Raw genomic sequence first — 23,009 nt, 5'->3', positions numbered from 1 at the left:
TGGCACATGGAGGGAAACCACCCTGCAGGGTGAAGTAGCTGCTGGTGGAATTTTACGGTTTGCTCTGTAGTTTTCCACCTCCTCATGTTCCAGTATTGAGAGGTATGAGAATACCAGCCTTGTGCTGCTGCTGCCACTGCTGCTGCCAGTGATGAACTTGTCCTTTGGAAAGTCCCCCTTATTTAAGCTACTGACTAATTCTTTCAGCTGCTGGGAGATGACACACCTTTTCATGGTGCTGCATTAGGCTGAGGATTTGCTTGGTCCCGAGTGAGGGCAGGAGATTGAGTCACTTTGGATTTAGAGGGGGACTAAGTCAGACTCATGCAGAACCATATCACAGTCCCTAGTGCTTCTCACACCTACAGCTGAAGCTTCTGGGGCTAGTGCGGAAAGAGAGAAAGCAAGCAGAAAGACAAGGCAGAGACAGGCACGTAAGAGATGTTGGCAAAGGAAGGAAGGAAGGATGCAGGCGGCATCTTTCTCCTGGGCACAAAGCTACGCGGAATATTTCTGTGCTCATAGTCCATTTCCTCTATTAAGCAAGACACCTCTTTGAATGAACAAGTCTAATCAAGACCATTCCTGCCTCACACTCAAAGGGAAAGTCACACTATAAAAACTGTTTCCCTTTGGAAAGATTAGCAAATCAGACTGGGGTGGGGGCAAAGGTGGGGGGAGAGGGGGAGGAGAGGGCGTGGATAGACAAATCCCAGACTCAGAAAAGCCTTTCAAAGCAGCTAGGGATCCGACTCTCTCCTGGTCTGCCTTCGAGTTTGACACCAGTAAACTAATCCCAGCTTTCATTCACCCCATGTCTTCTGCCAGTTGCTGCCTTTAAAGTGCTTGCCAGGAGGGTTGAGGAATTGCAAAGCTCGATGCTATGTGACTTTCAGGGTTTGTTGCATATGACTGACAGAAGTTTTTGCAACTTGAGAAAAAAAGCCTGGCAACAGCAGTGGCTATTTCGCAACTCATCTTCGTCTGTCTGTGTTGGGAATGGGAGGGGGTGGAGGGGAATTTTCATCGGCAGAGTTAGTGGCTAATTAGCTGCTCAGTACTTGGGGCTGACGCCATTGTCTCTCCTGATTTCTCGGGGAAATCACTCGTAGTTTGTCCAGGTTATTACACTTCCAAGCTGTCAGGTGCCATTTTTGAAGCGGAGGAGAGAGGGGGGAGAGAGGAATCACAGGCAGTGCCTGTGCAAGTGCAGCCAGGCAGGAAGGGGAAGGTGGAACGACAGGCAGCCTGGCTGAGTCAAAGACATACCTGCTCCCTTCCCGGGCTGCTGCCGGCTCCCCAGCCATCCCGCCTCACGCCACGGCCTACTGACTCACATCCTGCTGCTCCTTTCTGAAGCTTCCAGGAACATGCTGTATCATACCGAGATTTGGCTACGCAGCGCCTCTTGGCTAGGAGCAGGCAGCAATGTCTGACCTGCAATGACACACGGAGAACCGTCTCTCTCTGTGCTCCCAAGGCATAAACCAGAGGAGGCATGCGGGGGATCCAGCCCAGCGCGAGCCACACGCATCCACATAAGCATTTTGCCTTTCGTCTGACAGGTGCGGTGGGACCTGTTGCCTGATTTGAATTTGAAGCTTAAAGGTTTTAATATGGCTAAAAAAGAATCCTTTTCTGATCAGAACATAAAATCCCATGGGGGCTTTCTTTTAGACGGCCTGGTACATATTGTTATATTTGTTTTATAGAAATGATGAGGTGCTAGACATTTTTGCTGTCATCTCAGGCAACATCCTGAGCTGATCCTATGAATCACTACAGCCTCACTGAGACTTGCTGATTTATACCTTCCAAGTGCCTGACAGCATCACAGTGTTTTCTTTTGGAGGGAGAGGGGGGTGTTGTTTCACAGTTTAAAGTGTGTGGTCTCTAAAAAAGGATTGTATAGAAATATGACTTCATGTTTATTATGCCCCAGCGATTTCTGTGTCCTGTACGCTCAGGATCAGTTTTACAGACAAAATTATGTTTCGTGTGAGCTCAGGAGATATGCAGCAGTTTTGACTGAGGTCTTGACCCATCGATTTGAGAGTGAAGGATGTTCTTGTCTTTTGTAGCTGACTGTCAATAACAACTCTGAAAGCCAAAATATGCCCTGCATCACCCTGGGACAACTCCATTGCCTGGCAGGTGTTTGTTTGCCCTGCTTAGCCATGCTGGTTCTGCGGAGCAAGAGTACCTCTGGGTCAGGGCATATACATCTCTCCCGTGCCCGTGGATACCCGCGGGACCCAGGGCTGCTCCGAAGAGAGAGATGCTGCTTGTGTGCCGTGACTGTGCAGAGCAGAGCTGCAGTTAGACAGCACTGGCAGCGTCCCGGCTGGGAATGACTAATAGGTATTAGCAAAGGTCGTACGAAGGGCTGCGGCGGCTCCCGGAAAATTCATGTTCCAGCCGGTTGTTGTACAGCGGGTCCTGCAGGCAGCAGCCGGGCGGCTGCGGGGGCAGCCCCGGCCTCGGGGCGCTGCGGAACGCGGGGCCGGGCGCCGCGGGATCCGCCGGCAGCGGCCGCCGCCTTCCCCAAGGGCTCCACTGCCACCTACTGATGCACTCGGCGAAGGGAGCGATCCCACTGGGCTTTTGGTTTTCCACGGCGGAAACGGCTGGACAGGGATAGAGGCACAGGGTGGTTTGGGTTGGGAGGGACCTTAAAGATCATCTACTTCTGACCCCCCTGCATGGGCAGGGACACCTCCCGCGAGACCAGGTTGCTCCAAACCCCATCCAACCTGGCCGTGAACACTTCCAGCCATGGGGCAGCCACAGCTTCTCTGGGCAACCTGGGCCAGTGTCTCACCACCCTCACAGTAAAGAATTTCTTCCTAATATCTTATCTAAATCTAACCTCTTCCAGTTTGAAACCATTCTCCCCTTGTCCTCTCAGAATCACACAGAATCACCAAGGCTGGAAAAGACCTTTAAGACCATCAAGTCCAGCCTATGACCATCACCACCACTCTCAATACAAGCCCTTGTAAAAAGCCCCTCCCCAGCTTTCCTGTAGCCCCTTCAGGTACTCCCTGGAGCCTTCTCCTCCCCAGGCTGAACAACTCCAACTCACTCAGCCTGTCTTCATAGCAGAGCTGCTCCAGCCTTTGAATCATCTTCGTGGCCCTTCTCTGGACTTGACCCAACAGCTCCACGAGGGAGCATCACAAAAGGGGGGAGACCAGCTTTTTTTTTTTTGCTTTTTTTTTTTTTTTTTTTTTTTTTTGCCAAATCTCTAAGCAAAGCTTGTTCCATTAAACTATTAAACATTATGCAACATTTGTACAGCTTAATTACAACTTTTTAAAACAAGCCGAACACAACCTTTCCGTGGCAATAAAACATGACGAGGCATGAAAGATGGTTCAACACTTTCTGCTTAATAGCTTGTTAGGCATGAGGCTAGAGGCCGAGAGCTCGTGACTACATGGCAAGGTGTGAATTATTGCACCATAAGTCTCGCCCTGGAGTGTTTTATTGCAATTACTAACTGTTTTCATGTTTTAAATACATTTTCTCACACCATAAAAAGCAGAAATGGAAAGTACTTGCTAATGGGAGAAATACTGGGAGGACTGGGCACAGATCAACAACTGGAGCAGCTTCCTTGGTTTTGTGCTATTTTGATCTGCTTTTAAATGATTTTGGAATCCTATTTGGCTTTAAAACTGTGTGGGCTCAATGCCCTGTTATTTCCCTTTGTTGAAGTAGCTCTCCCTGCAAATCTCTTCAAAGATATCCCGAGTTGGGAAGCAACTCCCATTTATTTGCAGAATATTTTCACCAAATAAACTTCAGCCACACAAACCCACACATTCACTTCCCCACACCAAGCTGCTAACTTCTTTGAGGTACACCTCTTGATTTTGAAAGCAGAAAAGAGATGGATTTGGTAAGAGCTTGTTGCCGTTTTTTAGTAGCTTCGTTCTGTGGCAAATTTGAACCTGTTCCAGTTTAATTTTGGGTAACCTGAAAGCTGAAGAAAAGCAGATATGACAAAAATAAAATGCCGTTTGAGGGCCATAACCCAGATCCTTCTGAAGCTGCTGGAAATGCAAACCTGGCCTTTACTGGGAGCTGAATCTGCCTCTTGATATTGAAATGCTGATATAAAAAGGCTATTACAGTGATACTTTTCTCCACTTGTTATTAAAAAACTGTTAAGGTGATGCCTGGGGTTAGTCAGCATAGCCTGCTTTGATATATGTATATAATATAATGCACTACATTAACATCACTGAATAGATTGAGACTTGTTAACCAGACTGATGTCAAAAACCCAGTCTTTAAGAGCCAAATACAGAGACTGGGAATACAGGTGCCAAGACAGGAAATTGATTGGTAGCTTGAACTTTCACTTAAGAGAGACTTAATGGTATGAGGAGAATAATAATGGGGGTCTCTCCGGCTGTCTGTCACTGTTTCAAGTATCCCAGAGGTCAGTAATAACAGCAAATGGATGAGGCAGGTAAGAAAGAAAGAAAGAAAGAAAGAAAGAAAGAAAGAAAGAAAGAAAGAAAGAAAGAAAGAAAGAAAGAAAGAAAGAAAGAAAGAAGAAAGAAAGAAAGAAAGAAAGAAAGAAAGAAAGAAAGAAAGAAAGAAAGAAAGAAAGAAAGAAAGAAAGAAAGAAAGAAAGAAAGAAAGAAAGAAAGAAAGAAAGAAAGAAAGAAAGAAAGAAAGAAAGAAAGAAAGAAAGAAAGAAAGAAAGAAAGAAAGAAAGAAAGAAAGAAAGAAAGAAAGAAAGAAAGAAAGAAAGAAAGAAAGAAAGAAAGAAAGAAAGAAAGAAAGAAAGAAAGAAAGAAAGAAAGAAAGAAAGAAAGAAAGAAAGAAAGAAAGAAAGAAAGAAAGAAAGAAAGAAAGAAAGAAAGAAAGAAAATTTCACTTTAGTCTTGTCTGTGTTTAGTGGGGCTGTTTTATGAACTGGGATCCCATGTGTGCTGGGCAAGGTAGAGGACAGAACCGTGTCTCTTGTCCTGAGGAGCCAACAGTGTAAGAAACAGGAGAAAAGTAGCAGACAGAAATGCCCCACCACACAATGACAGTTTGTAACAGGAGAAAACAGTAAGTTCTCTCCTTTCAGGCTGAAAACCAAGCATGGGTCAAAGCACCCCCTTCACACCTACCCAGATCACTACAAAGACAGACTTTTACCCTCTTCTCTGCAGTGCTAAGGACAATGAGGATTGGGTTAGAGATCAATTGGATAAACTAATACACACAAATCCATGGGCCCCGAACCACAAGTGTTGAGAGCTGGCTGCTGTTGTTGCCCTACCACTCTCCATAATTTTTGAAAGCTCACGGAAAACAGGAAAGGTGCCTGAGGACTGAAGGAAAGCCAGTGTCACTCCAGTCTTCAAAAAGGGCAAGAAGGATGATCCAGGAAACTACAGAGAAGTCAGCTGCACCTCCATCCCTGGAAAACTTATGAAGCAGCTCATTCTGGATGTAATCTCTGGAAGAAAGGAAGGTTAGCAGGAGTAGCCCCATGGATTTACCAAGGGGAAATCATGTTTGACTAACCTGATAGCCTTCTGTGATGGTGTGACTGAATGCAGGGAGAGAAGTGGATGTAGTCTATCTTGACCTTAGCAAGGCTTTTGACACTGTCTCCCATAACATCCTTGTGAGCAAGCTCAGGAAGTGTGGGGTAGAAGAGTGGATGGTGAGGTGGATTAAGAACTGGCTACACAATAGAGCCCAGAGGGTGGTGATCAATGATGCAGAGTGCAGCTGGAGACCTGTAACTAGTGGAGTTCCCCAGGGATCAGTGCTGGGTCCAGTCCTGTTCAACATCTTCATCAATGACCTGGATGAGGGGACAGAGTGTCTTCTCAGCAAGTTTTCTGATGATACGAAGCTGGGAGGATTGGCTGGTTCTCCAGGAGGCTGTGATGCCATTCAGCAAGATTTGGGCAGCCTGGAGACTTGGGCAAAGAGGAACCTAATGAGGTTCAACAAGAGTAAGTGTAGAGTCCTGCACCTGGGAAGGAATAGCAACATGCACCAGTACAGATTAGAAGCTGACCTCCTAGAAAGCAGCTCCGTGGAGAAGGACTTTGGGGTTCTGGTGGACAACAAGTTATCCATGGGACAGCAATGTGCCCTTGTGGCCAAGAGAGCCAATAGTATCCTGGGATGCATTAAGAAGAGTGTGTCCAGCAGATCAAGGGAGGTTCTCCTCCCCCTCTACTCTGCCCTGGTGAGACCACATCTGGAGTATTTTTCCCAGTTCTGGGCTTCCCAGTTCCAGAGGGTCAAGGATTTACTTGAGATACTCCAATGGAGGGCTACAAGGATAATTAAGGGACTGGAACACCTGTCCTACGAAGAAAGCCTGAGAGACCTGGGGTGTTTAGGGGAGACTGAGAGGGGATCTTATTAATGTATATGAATATCTGAAGGGTGGGTGTCAAGAAGGGCCAACCTCTTTTCAGTGGTGCCCTGTGAAAGGACAAGGGGCAATGGATGCAAACTAGAACACTGAAAGTTCCACCTCAACATGAGGAAAAACTTGTTTACTGTGAGGGGTACAGAGCACTGGAACATGTTGCCCAGAGAGGTTGTGGAGTCTCCTTCTCTGGAGACTTTCAAGACCTATCTGGATGTGTTTCTGTGTGACCTTCCCTAGGTGGTTCTGCTCTAGCAGGGGTGTTGGACTTGATGACCTCCAGAGGTCCCTTCCAACCCCTAACATTCTGTGATTCCGTGATTCTGTGATTTTGTGATTCTATGATTGATTCTGTGACAGAGCACCTGATAGCAGGTGATAAAACATTTCCAGCAAGAGAGAGGTGACAGAGCCTTCCCTCTGTGGTGCCAGCCCCCCTGTGGTGCCAGCCTTGGCAGAGCACATCTGGAGCTCCACAGACAGGACCAGCTGAGGAAATTTCCACCCCTGTGCTGGGATCCCTCCAATGCATGTATCATGATTCTAGTGCTTGGTCACATTGCTGAACTGAAATCAATGGGATTGCATGCTGAAATATGGGAGTAATTATTTTATTAACCCCATTTAGAACTGAAACACACAGTCTTCTACCATTACAACACTTGCTCTGCTGATCCTTTGTGGTATTTATCCTAATGCTATGCCTGGAGACTAAATTCCCTCATCTGTCTCCTTGTCATCTTTAATAAACACTGACCATACATTAACTAGGAGATGATGTTCTAACTCAGAACACAGCCTTTGTGCCTATGTGTTTTTGTTTGTTGCTACTGAAGTCCATTTAATCCAATAGGATGTTGCTTTTAAAAAAGCATGAGTTAAATGAAAAAACCTAGAATTAATAATATCTGAATTTGAATATGTTACTTAGCAGAAAAATCTTTTGAAGGCTTTAGCTTAATCTGCAAGTCACTTCACTAGTTATTTTTTAAAAGTTTGGAGATCCGTATAAATCTTTCCTTCTAAACAGATGAAACAAACAAAATCTAAAACTCATCTCCATAAAGCACAAGAAAACAATAATTTCCAGATGGCCTTACTGATGCAAGATCAAAGTTCTTATCTCAGACTTGGGAAATTTCACTTCCATGCTGATATCAGTTTTATCTGAATGCTGTTCATTCAACATATGCTTTTTTCAAAAAGGCAATTCACTATATGAAGCTGCAGGAGAATGTTCTTAGAACTGAAGAAAATAGAAAAGATAGTACTAAAAATAGTAAAAAAAAAAAAAAATCCTGGGTAGGTAAAGGGGGGAGGAATCTTTTTCACTTTGCTTTATAAAAAAATAAGGCATTTCTGTATACTGAAAAAATGCCGTCTTCATATGCAAAGATGAAATAAGCAGATAAGAGTTGTTTCTGCATTGGTGCAACTGGTTTGGACAAACTCCCTGCCATGCCTCTCTGATTTCAGGTGTCACCCAAAATAGGTGTGGGGCTAAAAAGTAATGTCAGTGCTTTTCTGTGTAAGTGTTTTACTCATCTGTGCATTTTGAGATTTTGCTTCCAAGAAGCAGCAGTTTCTGCAGAAAGCCTGTACTCATAGTGTGTCTGCATTTTCAGCTTAGCAGTGCCATGGAGTTTGTGTAAAGCTTTCTGTTTCTGACATTCAGCCACTGCCAGTAGATGCACCCATCACTCTGAATTGTATTTCTGTATTTCAGCATATACAAAATAGATGTACAGAATACCTGTTCATTTTATTAAGACCAGGTTTTCAACAAATTGAGGAAATCAAAGTCCCCAGTCCTATTCATCCTCTTCAGAGTCTGCCTTCTGGAGGACACTAGTTTCACTCTCCATCTCTGTCTGTCTCACACACACACACACATTTTCATCTTGCTTTTCTCTTTCTACTTACATGGTTACACAGAAGCACTCACAGTTCAGTATTTTTGTCTCCTTAGTGCCATTCAAGACATACCTTTTTGGCTAAAAGGGCTGCTAACATGTACCCCAAAATACTAATGCATGTTAGCAATGAATAGTCTTGGAAAGCTTAATATGCTTTTCCCTGACCACTCTTCCCTGACCACCGTCCATGTGAAGTATCAAAAAGGTTCCCAAGAAAATAATCAACCCCTCAAAACTCACAGACACACAAATAATATTTTAGAAAGCAATTCATCTGAAGGTGTCTTGACAGAGGGAATTATGGAACTGAAATGTAATTATCTTGGCATTTAAGTTTTTATTTCCACTATGTGGATTGGTTCACCTATTTGATTGCAAAGTTTTGTCATTCAAAACAGCCTATAGGTCTCTTTTTCATTGCAGACACAAGGCAAGTACAGCCATCTCCACCATGGTCCTACGACCAGTCCTACCAGTACCTGGGCTCCATTGCCACCCCCTCCGTGCACCCCGCCACGCCAATATCACCCGGCAGGGCTAGCGGCATGACATCCCTCACTGCAGAGCTTTCAAGCCGGCTGTCAAGTAAGTACCTAAAAGTTAGTGGCCCCCTCTTGCACCCCGAGCCTCACCAAAGCCTCAAGGCTGACTCCAATGCAAACCAGTTGCAATCTCCTAGGGTGCTGCCACAGCTTTTCCCCAGTTGCAGTGAAGCCCCATCACGTGCCTTCTGCAGGAGAGCCTTCTCCAGCTCTTTGCTGGGATTTGTGCAAAGGGTAAAGAAATACGGTTTGGGACCCAACATATCATTGTCAAAAATTTAAAAATAAAAATAAAAAGACGAGAAAGGAGCACTTTGAAGATGTATGGGACTATAAAAATAGTATGGAGTGCAGAAGAGCTATCGTATCTGCCAAGAAATGAATGCCACAGATATTTCAGTTCTGTTTCCTTCCCTTGCCCTAAATTCAGGCCAGAGCAGGGAAGGTTGTGGGTGGACACACCAGCTGCAGGACAGTGGAGTTTGACATTTTAAGTGTTGCACTGGATTGTCTGGTTACATCTTTGTTAAATTGTACTGCAGAGCTTTACAAGCCAACATAAAAATACAGCATGGAAGTGAAAGCTATCCCCCTGGTTTCCACCATACTCAACTGACCATCTGCTGACTCTAACCCACACATATTGAACCAATATGTGTGTGTTCAATAGCAGGAATTTTCTTAAAATGAATGAGAGCCATATAATTCAAATTTGCACACGGCTATTTCAAAAATATCTTCTTTGGCTGCACATATTGCTCTCATTTGAATACTCAGGGTTTCTTCTAAGATCAGAGAGAATCACTTGAATGTGCTCCAGCCTGTCCTATTGTTGTCGTATAGAGCCTGCTTTGGAAGAGTCATAGGGAAAATGCCCGCCAAAAGCAAATTATTTAAGTCTAGGTGCTGATTACACCTTAGAGATAGCTGAAAATTCAGGAGACCTTTCAGAAGGAAAAAAACCAAACAATAAAAAACCCCACACAAAACGAAGGAAATTTGTTGCTTTAAAAAGTCTATAAAAATTCTCATTCTTCATTGACACACTCTTTTTTTAAGATTAAAAGACCCCTTTTTACTATCTCCTCTGTGTTTCCCTCCCTTTGTACTCCTTTCCACTGGCAAAATGCAGAAACAGAAAACAGAGAAGGTCGAAAAAAAGATCTTCACAGCAACCAGAAAATTTCAAATAAAACAAATATTTCATCAAACTTTTTAGAGAAGGAATTTTTCTTGAGATAATTGTTTGGAATCAGTATTTATCAGCTATTTGGATTTTCAAACGGGGTTGCCTGGTGCGTGATTTACTTGTACTTGTGGAAAAGTGGATGAGACTGAACGGAGATGTTAATCACATTTCACCTTTACCAGTGTGGCAACTGAGGTTGCATTCAAATGTTTTCTGCTTTGCCACAGTGCCCAAATGTCATAATTGTTTGTGTACCAGGGCTCTTATTGTACTGTGTGTGGCATGAGCACCAAAGGCTTCTGTGGTGGCTGCTCCCAGGAGCGCACAGTCCAAAAAAAGATAGCTTTGTATGCATGGAGTCATGTCACACTGCGTTTCTTTTGTGGTACACGGTGAGCCCGGAGGGAGAGCACCAGCATTAGGGCTTGTTGGTCTGTTCTGTGCCCATGGTCAAAGTGAGCAGGCATAGTTTCTCCAAGGCTTGTGAAGGAACCTAGAAGATCTTGGTACACATGTCAGCATTCTTTCTTTTCTGTCTTAATTCTATACTTGGGGTCTCATATCTAGACATCTTAAGTGTTTTTTATAATGCTTCCAAAATGTTACCTCCATATCAAATGTCATTCAGTATTCCCCGAAAAAAATCTTTCACAATATTTTCTCATCAGTCCCATTACTGTCACACACACTTGCTGTTTATCTAAGAAATTTATCCGTGTCACAACAAAGAGCAAATTTGAGGGTTGTTTTTAGACCCTACCATCTGAAGACACAGTGCCTCAAAAGTAAAAGCCAATTCATGGGACAGACTTGAAACACCTTGACATTAAGTCTCATTATTCTGCTTTTTGCCAGACTGGGCAGAAGAAACCTTCATCTGTTAAGTGATGTGTCCAGGCAGTTTCAAGAATTTTGATTTCTTTCTCAGGAATGAGGTGTGGAACTACCATTTAATATCTGGCAGGTTTTCAAATGGCACTTTCAACCTTAGCTACTCTGAAGCTCCTGCCATTCCATGCCACAGTGTTACCTTGCTTCGTTAAATGCAAAGGTGCTGCAGTATAGGGGGAAGAAAATGTGTTCAGGGATCACATTAGTCTTCCAGAAGAAAATGGAAGGCAAACTCAAAAAGGAAGCATACAGCATGCGTCAGAGCTTTTCTAAGAAATTTGTAGAAATTCATCAAAGTGTGCTGGCTGTGTCGTTGACGAGCTTTCAGAACTTGGCGCTGGAGTGTGTCTGCTCTAGCTTCAAATCTGGCCAGAGCCAAGAGCTTTGTTTTCTCTCTGCTGCTTCTCATGAGTATTTCCTTCAGCGTATGGCTCCTCTTCTGCAGACTCCACGCCTTGTCTGACAGAAGAAGCTGTCTTCTGGAAAGATTTTTTCTTAATTGTTATTGTTGTTATTTTAATCATGCATAGCTGCCAACTCTAGGGACTGACACCTTCCATTAATCTGAGTCATGATGAAGATCCTTCCTAAAGAAGCCATTATCTCCTCCACTTGTTTAATCCTTGCACACTAGGGAAGGAGACAATGGGACCAGGCATACTTCCACTGATGTCAGACAAAGCAGAGCAGAATTTGACTGTCCTATAAAACATTTCACTTAGCAGGATGAGAAAGGCTTCTAGCCCACATTAAAGGAAGAAAAAAGGCCAACCCCAAAATATATAATTCAGCTTGAAAAAGGCAGTGCTATTGTCCTCTTTTACTCACTCATTAGAGCCAGGGTTTTCAGAAGTTAGTAACACTTATGTAGACATTATATGAAGACCCAGATGTGAGGACCTTAACATTGGTAGAGTTGAAAGCCCATGGGGAAGCATGCTTCTAAGTGCTGACAGCTAGTCTGAGCCTGTGCGTGGAAATCTCACCTGTGCACATTCGTGTACCCAAAGGACAATCTCTGCACCACGGAGCTTCTCATTTGAGACTGCAAATAACACTGGGTGCAAGGAGAGACTATGCAGAAGCCAGACCATTTATATTTAGGCCCCATTAGTGTCCCTGGTGAGTCAAGTGATGCTGGGCAAGGAGCTTGAGATCTGTGTCCCTGTTCCCCGCCCACTGAGGACAAGGGCACTCTGGAATAATTCCATGTGCTGTAAGGTCTCTAAAAGCAAACACATACACATACAAAACAGGGCGAGAGCTCAACACTCCTCTTTAGTTGCTGTTTTACTGAAATTAACCCAAAACATCGACATCCACAAGCACTACAGTGACTGCATTGGAGAACACGTGAGGGATAGTTCTGTTCTGGCAGTATCAGCACCACTTCAGTGAACCATAAATGAAAGTTTGAATGTTGGTTATCGCCTCGAACAGATGAACCTCTGTTCTGCCAGTTCAACAGTTTTCTGTCTCCCTTTCCCACCAACAGGTGCTTCTGACTTGACTGCGTTCAGTGATCCCCGGGTAGGACTCGACCGCTCCTTCTCTGCGCTCCCCTCCATCTCCGACCCTCGGATGCACTACCCGGGAGCATTCACCTACACAACAACACCCGTCAGTTCAGGGATAGGAATTGGTATGTCTGCCATGTCCACGGCCACAAGATACCACACTTACCTCCCACCTCCCTACCCTGGCTCGTCGCAGGCCCAAGGCAGCCCGTTTCAGACCAGCTCGCCCTCCTACCACCTCTACTATGGAACCTCTGCCGGCTCCTATCAGTTCTCCATGATTTCCGGGGGAGACCGGTCCCCCCCACGCATCCACCCCCCCTGCACCAACGCCTCCACGGGATCGACGCTCCTCAACCCCAACCTCCCCAACCAAAGCGATGTGGTTGAGGCAGAAGGGAGCCACAGCAACTCCCCAACTAACATGGCCACCACCGCGAGGCTAGAGGAAGCAGTGTGGAGACCATACTGAATACATTTTAAGTAGTTATGGGCCAGGACTAATGTGCTTTCCATTTCCCGGTGCCCGTAGGTATCCCATAAACACCTGTCTTGCTTATGGGCCCTGCCATGTTCATACATCACTTAGAGAAGGAAACCCTCCAGAAGCCAGCACTCCCAGGAGCAGTGGCCTGTACTAGCCAGCCCCTGGCGAAGCGGCGTCACACCAGCAAAGCGTCCCTCGCGGGGGGCTGGAAAGGAGGACGCCTGAGTTGGTGGTCTGGAGCTAGCAAGAGTGGCTAGAAAAGTGCCCAAGTCTGTTTCCAGGCCTGTGGCCTTCTAACGTGCCTGGGCCTGAAGGTTTCCACAGCCCTAAAGAGAGTTTGAGTTCACTTCTATTTTTAAGTCTTAAAACCTAAAAAAAATATAAATAAATCTTAGTGAGTTTACTGCATCTTACGGACATATTAACTATAAGGAAGTATAGGAAGATTCCCAGAGGGAAACTGTGAATGCTTCTGTTTTAGCAATGCTGTGAATGAGAGGTTTTATATGTTGAACTTCATTCTTTCTTTCTTTGTTTCTTTCTTTCTTTTTTTTTTAACCATGTTGTATATTCCAAAGAATATGGACTTTTTTTTTTAGTGCTGGGGTTTTTTTTGTTTTGTTTTGGGTTTGTTGCTTTTGGGTTGTTGTTTTTTTTTAGGATGCAGCTCATCCTGCTTTGCATCTGATTTGTTTTCTCTTGGCACCTTATAAATTGCAAAAAAAAAAGATTTTACTTTTATTTTTTGTTTTAATCATGCTTGCTTCTTTCTTGCTTTGTCAACTGAAAGAATCAGCCCCTTTTTCAATGAGTTAATTTAACTTTTTTCTCTTGGACTTTTTTTTAATACAACGGCTACAGCCTTGGGTCATTTTCAACTACTGTACTACTTTGATGAGTTCAATGATATTTATGCTTGATATTTAGACTTTTCTTATTTGTTGATACTATTATTATTTAAATATGCCTATATTAAAAAAGATCAGCAATTGCCTTTTCTGTAGCAGCCAAAGTCAAATTTATCACATTGAAAAAGGCTGGAATAACGATGGGTAAATGACCTCCTAATTACCTGGAAATACTGTTTACAATTATCTCACTCTCACTTTACTCAGCTAACTAAGCTCAGATCCTCAAAGGCATCTATGTGCCCAACTCCCACTGAAATTATTTAGGCACCAAAATCCCTATGAATTTCTGTGCCTTCCCACCCATAGGAGTCACTTCCCTACTCTTTCCTCACTTTTCCTTCATCACCAGTGGTGACCCTCAGGATCAGTAATCAGGATGTACATATTTCATACAGCAGACTCAATATTCCCTAACTGAATATACCCCATATGGCCTCATTCTGCTTCTGAACTTGCATGGGCTTCCTAATAGTTCTGATGGAGGACTCCTAGTCTTTCAACAGTGAAAGCCAACACATGGTTAGCATGGCAAGGGTGAAGTCCTGGCTCCAGTGGAATTGGTGTGACATTTGCTCCCAGCTCAGTGGAGCCAAGATTACTGTGCAGTACAAAAGCCACATTTCAGTGTGCTGGAAAATAGATCACCTCATGCATCACAAAATAAATCGAGCCGAACAGGGTTGTCAAGCTCATCTGGAAAGCAGTCCAGCAAAGAAGGGGCCTAAACGGTTCCTCTGTCACCATCTTCTGAGGGAAGAGGAAGGGTGTTTAAAATGTACACACAATATTATGTCCTGTAGCAAATCCGCAAGGCTTATACTAACAGCATGTTAATACAGTTGTCATCGTTGCCCATCGTTACAGCACAAACATATCAGATGTCACTGTAAAGTTTATGGCACTATTTTATTTGAGGGTTTGGTCTGAATGCAGTCGTTGTACTACTCATTAATTACAAACTGCTGATGTTGACACGTATGCTTTCCAAATTAGCTGATTATTATTTAATGTACCTCTTAAATGAGTGAAACAATTGCAGGTCAACTCAGAGAGTATTTGAAAGCAGGACTTCAGATCAGTGTTTGATGTTTTAAAAAAATTAAAAGGATTCAAATTAAAAAGATCCTTGGCTGCAGGCAGCAAAACAGCTGGACTTATTTAAAACCATTTGTTTTTCAAGTTTTCTTTTTTTTAATATGATTTTGCTTTTTTGTTTAAGTCAGATGCAGTAGCACTTTGGTATTGAAAAGTAACAAACTGAAGAATTTACATTGTCAATAAGGTCATTTTTATGCAGAAAATAGGGAGTGTTTCAAGAGATCTCAGCAAAAGTCAAAAATGTTTTTGCTAAAATACATGCATAGCCTTGTGCTTTTCATTTAGCATAATATTCCTTATCATTTCCTAGAGTTTGCTTCGAGAAAAAAAGGCTGAAAACATAAAAATTATATCAGAACAGTTCAAAATGTATTTTGGCAGTATGGAGACCTTGCTGAATACAGAAATACAGAGACTCAAGCTGTTGTGACATTTACATAGTTGGACTTTCACCTCTTCAGTAGCCTAAAGAAAAAAAAAGTCCTTCATCACTGAACAGTAGCTCTGTTGCAGAATCCATCTTGCACATTCTCTGTTGCTGCGCAATTAAAATCATCATGTACTGCAGCTCTCACATCTGCCTTGTGACTGGACCACCCAAGTGCATAGTACTGTGAGCATCAACCCAGAAGTGAGGGAGGAGAGGACCTCAGAGGAGCCTGCCAAGGGCAGGGCTGCCATGCCAGTGGCAGAGCGGCCAGCACACTCCCAGGCTGTCTGTTGCCACAGACTGCTTTTTGCTAAAGCCCTTTTCCCCTTTTAGACTGTAGTGTGTACTACACACTTTTGAAACTACAAGAGCAGGGATATACAAGAACAGTGAATTGGCATCTCTTAGCCTGGAGATTAGACCTAACATTGAAGTTTTATTACAAAGCTACTTTCTTTACGCTTGTCCTAAAGGTGAAGTTTAATTTTACTCTCCCAGGTGTGAACAGGATAAGAAATTGCAGAACTGGTCACCACACTTAACCTCTGTCTTTAAAGACACGTAGCAAACCCCAGGGATTTCCCAGCAGCTCACATGTGAGAGTTGCCAGCAACCAAACTTCTCAGTCTAACCACTCTGTGTACATCAAGCACAGAATAAAGTAGCACCCTATTTACACAGGAAAAGCTAAGTTCATTATCCTTTGCAATTAGTCTGTTTAATGACTGTGGGTTTCAGCATATTCACACAAGTGCTTATGAGAAGCCACAGTTTACTCAAATCTATATTTTTGTAGCCAAACCCTGTGTCACTAGGGACAGCAAAGATCATCAAGGTTGCAAAAATGCCCTCATGTCATATCTTAAGAGCACTTAGTAGCAGAAAGAGGACATTTGGATAAAATATTTCCCCCATTCACACATCTCCAAATTATAGTTTATAAGTATATATTTATATATATATATTATATATATATTTATATAGTTTTATCATCCTGGCAGCTGAATGGAAAAAAAGAACTATTGTGCTTCTGTTTGCATGTAACTGTCAGCAGAGTGCCCTAGATACCTTCACCTATCAAAACAGAGCTAATGGCAGTCCTCACTATCAGCTTGTGTGTTCCTTTCACAAGACACAACTCATTGTCCAGATGCAGCCATATCAGACAACTTCAAAATAAATAGAGGACCCAGCTCTCATTTGCTCTAAGGCCTATTACTTTGCCCTCAAACATTTTTGCTCACTTCAGGAGTTCCTGCATACTTCCAGGGTGATGTACGGGAGCTTTAGTTCAAGAGGGAGGCAGATGCAGAGTGCATCCCTACTATGAAGGATTTCATTTTTTAGAATTGCGCCAAATTATCTGCAGGAAAGGAGAAAAGCCCTTTCCTCCTAATGGCCCAGAGTCTTTATCAGTGTCCCGAATTGCCTGCACTCTTGAAACATTCATTACTGCTTTCTGAGTGACCTTTTCCATTGGTGTGTTTGAAGATTCAGGAGAAGTAGATAATTTTTTTCTATTTGAGCAAAACGCTTATTTTTCTGCATCATTGCATTTTCTTTTTTTTGTTGTTGTTAACCTTGCTTGGTCAGTACTGATCACCTGGCATTTTTCTCCTTGTCCTAAAAGGGTTGCATCAACAAAGTTACTTGTATTTATGTATGTAAATAGTTTTGAAAAGCTTCATAGCAAAATATTTAGTGCTTGTAATTACTCCGCATTTTTTTCATTTTTCTGTGTTTTTAATGAACTTACCTTTGTGTTTGCTTAAATACTGTAGTGAGACTTATTTCTTTCCAAATTAGTTATTTTAGGCTTCAAGATTAACTACATTTTATTCACTTTTGTAAACAGTTATAGCATGGTCTCTATTCAACACTCTTCACTTTTTTGTGGTAGCAGGGAAACGAATGTGCAAAAATCTAAGGGTTACTCGTGGTATTCTGGGTTTGACAGCTACATCTTCCTTTAAAACACAAACTCAGCTTTCAGTCTGAGGTGGCTGTAATGGTAGGTCTGAGGGGAGGACACAGTAGGAGACTCACTCCTATCAGGATGGCATCAGAGAGTATTAGGCCAGCATTTACTGGCTATGTTTACAAAACAGATGCTGCAGCATCGTGCAACGGTCACATTTTCCCTTGATACTGTCATGCTGAACATTCCCAGAAGGGGAAACTACCAGGTTCTGGAAGTTTGGGGTGGTTTTTTTTGTTGTTGTTTTTGATTGCAGGGGATTTTCTTTGGTGGGGGAGAGGGGGGGGGTATAAACACACACAACACGGGAGAGGAGGGGGGTCTGCTGTTATTTGGAACCAGATAGGAAAAGAGAACAGAGTAGATTTTTCCCCCACTACAGGAAGTCTCTAGATACCACATCAGAGTAGACTCTTGCTGTACATAGGGATGGCTGTGTCCAGCACCACGGGAGAATTCATTACAACTCGCACGCAGAGCAGCTGGACTGCTGCGTTAGTTCTAATGAAGACTTTCTTTCTTTCCTTTCTTTCCTTTCTTTCTTTCTTTGTACCACAGTTTCCTCTGTAAATTCAATATCATAATTAGTGTGAATGACAAATAAAATGTTTGACAAGTATGCATGCTGGCCTGGTGCGTTCTTTCATCAGCGAGAAAACAACTCAGAGAAACAGTAACCATCAGAAAAAGGATATTGAGCGTATATCACCACATCACAAAAAATGTATTTCCATACCTTTTACCGATTTTTTTCTAACACAAAATGGCATTTTCCTGCTATGGAGTGACCTGGCAGAAGGCCTGCTGTCCAATAAGACTATCAAAATAGGACTGAAAGGAGACTTTGCAGGTACAGAAGCCTAGTAATTGCATTATATCTCTGTCTCCTTGATTAAATATTTCAAGGTCATCTACAGCTCTTACTTTTCACCCTTAATCTTTTGCCTCTTGGGTTGGGTCCTTTTTGATATTGATGAGTTTAATTTTTCTTCAGGAGCACCAAAACAGGTAATTTGAGGTCATATTACTTATGAGATGCATTGGTTGTCTCTTTAAATAAATAATGAAAGTGTAGTGTTAACGAAACATTGATACAGGGGCACTAAGCTTTCAAAATGAGGGAAAAAAAACAAAGTCAATATTGAAAGTTCAATCTGAAAGCCTCTATATCTACACATATATAAAGGCATATATAAAAAAAATATATATGCATATATATATACACGCATATATCAAATATTTTAATATAGGTTCTACACAACATATTGCATTATATTAAATGAGCTTTCAGTAATATCTTTCTACACAATAATGTATAAATACAAAGAGTAACTTTCATCTGCTCCTCTCAGTGAAGTGAAAAACAAGCTATAAAACAAGCTGTCATAGGTGTGGGTTTTTCCTGACAAGTTGCCAGGTAGCACTCCATTTCTCTAAATGCTAAGTCATATTGTCTTTTTTAAAATTAGGGCCAAGATACTAAGACCAAACTGTTCCTGAATTGCAGGTCCTTGAATTCCTAACCTCTTTAGAGGTGAGAAATGCTATCCCATACCTCTAACAGGATTATTGGTTACCCCACACAGTATGTCAATCTGACATTTCTTTGAGGCACAATCCCATGTTGTCCTAACAATATTGCACTTAAAATTTTGCAGAGATCTACAGATTATTCTCCTTACCATATGAAACCCAAGAGCACTTCTTTAGAGGTGGATGATGAAGTAAAGTACATATTTATTTTGTTTCTTTCTTTAACACAACAGGAAAAGAAACTCCAAATAGTGACAGCCAAAACAAAAACAAAAATACTACACCCAAGGGCATCTCAGCAGAAATATTTGTAGCTAAATTTTTAAGACTATGTAGAGAACATACCAGCAGAGTTCTCATTTTGTATAGGAGGGCAAGGTATCTGACTGCCATGGCCATTTTTTACCAGATGCACATAGGCCACTACTGCTGAGGCTACCTGTCTTTGTGAAAAGGCCATGTCTTTCTCACTTGACAGCAGCAGCTCAGGCATTTCTGCAGGCCAGCAAATCCCTCCTAGCCCCAAGCCTGCCAGCTTTCACAGTGGTTGAGCCATTCCAGATCAGTGGCACACACCCTCTACAGGGTGAAGGGAGGAAGAAGCTGCCCTCTCCTGCCCCTCTGCCTTCCTCCCTGCGCAGGGGAGCTAGCAAACCAGGAGTTGAGAGTTCAAGAGCAGGCAGAGCACAATCAGGTCAGCCCTCTGGGAACCCTGGGCACTCGAGGAGGCCTTGCCACGCCCATTTGGGCAGCTGAGAAAGGCCAGCTCCATCCCCTCCTCTGGCGGCTTGAGAAGGAGGAAGAGGAAAGGACAAAGAAAGTGATGAAGACTAAGGCTGGAGGCTGCTGTTTGTTAGAGGAGGGGCTGGCAAGGGTGAATGCAAAAAGAGTTGCTGACTTCTTGCTGCAACTCACACCCTGACTGACAGCTTTTAATGACCTTTAATTATAAAGGCCATTGTCATGGGTGTTCTCCCACACTGCTTTGTTTGACTTACGCAATGAGGAAACAGGCATAACCCAGGCTCCAGAGCAGAAACAGTTTATTAAATACTATCAGGCTGCAAGGCACCATACCGCTCAACACAGACGTCCTGGAAAGACAACACAGGTGTGTTACCTTCTGTGAACATGGCATTTTCCCTCTTTTCAGTGCCTTGTCTCACAAGACAACAGGCTTGGATTAGTGGTGCAGTTTACTGTGCCCAGAAATGATGTGCCTTTTTCTGAGCAGGCATGGAAAGGCTGGCTACTGACACAGCGTGTGGTCACAGAATGCACAGTAAACTATCTATTATCTACTCTGAGACAGACCTTGTTCACAGCATTCAGAGCCTAGAAGCCTATCACCAGTGCCACTGCTACAGTACTGGAAGACCTTGTAATGGTAGTGTGGTTTCCAGACATGACTAAAATATGACTCAGTCCAGCACTGTAAATGGGCCAAAAATACAATTTATCCATGACCCCATATCTTTTTACAACTCTGGGCTTTTTACAGTTCTATAAGGCTATTTGGGAACATACCTGAATATTACTTTAGGCACCTCCTTCTTGTCCCTGGAAAACAGCACCTTTTTTCACTGTTTAACTATGTGGAGGGTTCACATTAACTTTGCCACTGGGACACCCTGTGGAGCAGAACTTCTAACGTAGGCAGGATCTCAGGGAAGGAATGTCCGAATTACAGCTCATCTCAACTCTAGCCTGCTGGGGGAGGGAGGCACAGTGTAGATAAAAGCATGTTTAACCCTCAGGAGAAGGAAAATAAAAGCTCAGAACCTACAGGTCTTCATTGGAATGTCTAGCTACTGAATTAGGAAGCTTGTTTTCTGGTTTTAAGTTACAGGGACACCTAGAAGTCTCCCAGACTGGATTAGTCAGCACGAGTCACTGTCTGGGAATTGTTTGGGTTTGCAAGAGGAGGATAAAACAATTTAGAAAGAAAATCTAATACACAGATTTAAAACATAGCTTGCTTTCAGAGCAGGGAGGGGGTTAGGTCTGATTTGTGGGCTTTATAAAATGCTGGTTCCTAAGGGTAGGAAGGCTGTCAAAAGAGAGAGAACCTGTTCCCTGCTGATGCAGAATTGTTTCCTGTGGCATGTAAAAACTGCCTCCGGCTATTTTACTTTCAAACGCTCCGAACACAGGAACATTTGTAGCTTTTCTGGGGAAGCTTAGAAGGCTGTCTTACTATGATCTGCTGCTGCACTTGACATGTCCTGTAAGCACAGAATAGAGGCTGCATTCAGGGCAGCCTGCAGTTACAGTTCCTCAGGAAGTCTCTGATATCTGAGCGTCTGTCATGAGACCACCAGGTTTATGCCTGCCGGCTGCTTAGTTCCATTTTCCCTTCCTTCTCACACTAGAACCCCTCAGGACCAAGACCTCCCAGTTCATGTGTGGTTGCCATCTGCATGGATACTACAGGTACAAGGGAGCAGGTTTCCTGGCCCTAGGAGCTCAGCAGGTGCACCGAGGGGCACTGAACCCTGTGCCACAGAGCCCAACCTAGGTATTCCAGTGTTTTCTAATACCAACAACCACTCAGCCTTTTTTTTATGGCCTTCTTCAAAAGAGCCCTCTGGTCAAACTGCAGGTTGTCTTTGCATTGGGTGAGCATCACAGGCATGGAAATGCCCTGAAGTTGGCTAAAAATCAGCTGATTTTCACCAAAATAGTAAAATCCCTGTGGCAAACTTCTCCCTTCCTCTCTTGAATGTCTGTGACAAAATGTTTCTCTAACATGAGGCAATATGGTTTCTTTTACAAGGGGAATGTTTCCTGTTTCACTTTCACTGTATGAAACAGTACTTCAGATTCTGGAGGGGGAACACAACTGTCCTCCTCCCTTTCTCTTTCTGTTCTGCTCCCTACCCTGACATATGTGTCTCTGATATTTCTCTAGCCTCCCACAGAACTGGGAGCCCCGTGATGTCAGTCCAACACTTGTAACTTTGGGGGATGTATATCAAACCGGTTTAATGCCAGCATGTCCATCCTGTGGGCATTACGATTCTGAGGCTGGATGAGAGGAAGAACAGTTGTGCTATTTTGGAACAGGAAGTCACATTTCCCAGACTTTCTGTGCACAAGCAAACATCTGTCCATGTGGTCCTGAAATAATGTTCACTAATATCCTTTTGAAAATGCTGAAACCAAAATAATTTTGGTTGCCAAAAGTTGGAACCTGCCAGCTGAGCTGGGAATCCGGGGCCTTCCGGGCTGCTTACTCTGCGGGAAGCAGGCAATGCTGCTGATTGGCAGCAGAAGTGACATGGCTGGAGTGAGTCACCATGTTGCACCACAGTTTATCAGAAAGATTTCCAACCAGCCCCAGGTATGAGTGGCCAAAAGCAAGCGCTTCCTAAACAGTCATCTTGGCTACTTTTCAGTGCTGCCACATTTGTGGCTGTCATCCCCATGGGCTCACTAGTGACCCTGCAGACCTAAGGTGTTAAGGGGGCAGGTGTTTTTGCCTTGTACTTCTGCCTTTTCAAATATGATCTCTTTAGTTTTACTTGATTAGTAAGATCACTTTGTGATGCCCTGTGTACTTCCTAACCTCCCTGGATCTTCAAGCATATCACCTGCTGGAAAATATTTGTGTCCTTTCTCAGTGTCCTGCAGCCAAGCTTGAAGTTTTCTGCTTCCTAAAGTCTTATATGAAACTTAATCCTTCTTAAGACACAAATTTTTTAGTTTGCGTTTCTCTTAGCTCTCTTGAGGGCAAAGTTAATAAATAAGGTGTGAATCCAGCAAAGCAGAGATGCCTTTTACCCACTAACAAGACATAAGACTGAAAAGGCTGAATTGGTATTAGGCTTCAGCTGCTGTCTCCAGAACAAATACCTGCCAGTGTTCTTCCTCACCCTTAAAGAGATGGCTTCTTCTCACTCACGTTTGCTCGTACTCCTTGCTCAGATAAGGTCACATCAGTCCACAGCCAGCAATCAGAGAGGACAGAAGACAGGGAAAGAATGAAAGGAAGAAAAACTATGAAAATCATGAAGGATGATTTGGAAGATAAAACTACAGGTATGTAGTCACTTCGTAAAGCATATTTGTCCACCATATATGCCTCAAGCAGTGGTCTTTGGGACAACTTTGT

The 23,009-nt window shown here is 43.3% G+C and overlaps 1 protein-coding gene across 1 annotated transcript in view; it reads left to right on the top strand.

The window, feature by feature from the left end:
* Window positions 1-17,615, top strand: part of RUNX1 (RUNX family transcription factor 1) — an 81,714-nt gene extending 64,099 nt beyond the window's left edge. The window contains exons 5-6 of the mRNA XM_051644070.1: window positions 8,743-8,904; window positions 12,437-17,615. Coding sequence (XP_051500030.1) covers window positions 8,743-8,904; window positions 12,437-12,930 — 656 coding nt within the window. The 3' untranslated portion in view covers window positions 12,931-17,615. The remainder of the gene's footprint in view (window positions 1-8,742; window positions 8,905-12,436) is intronic.
* Window positions 17,616-23,009: the final 5,394 nt, after the last annotated feature.

Source organism: Apus apus, chromosome 1 (assembly GCF_020740795.1).
Source record: "Apus apus isolate bApuApu2 chromosome 1, bApuApu2.pri.cur, whole genome shotgun sequence".
In the NCBI taxonomy this organism is placed as follows: Eukaryota; Metazoa; Chordata; class Aves; order Apodiformes; family Apodidae; genus Apus; species Apus apus.
This window is presented reverse-complemented; position numbering and strand designations above follow the sequence as displayed.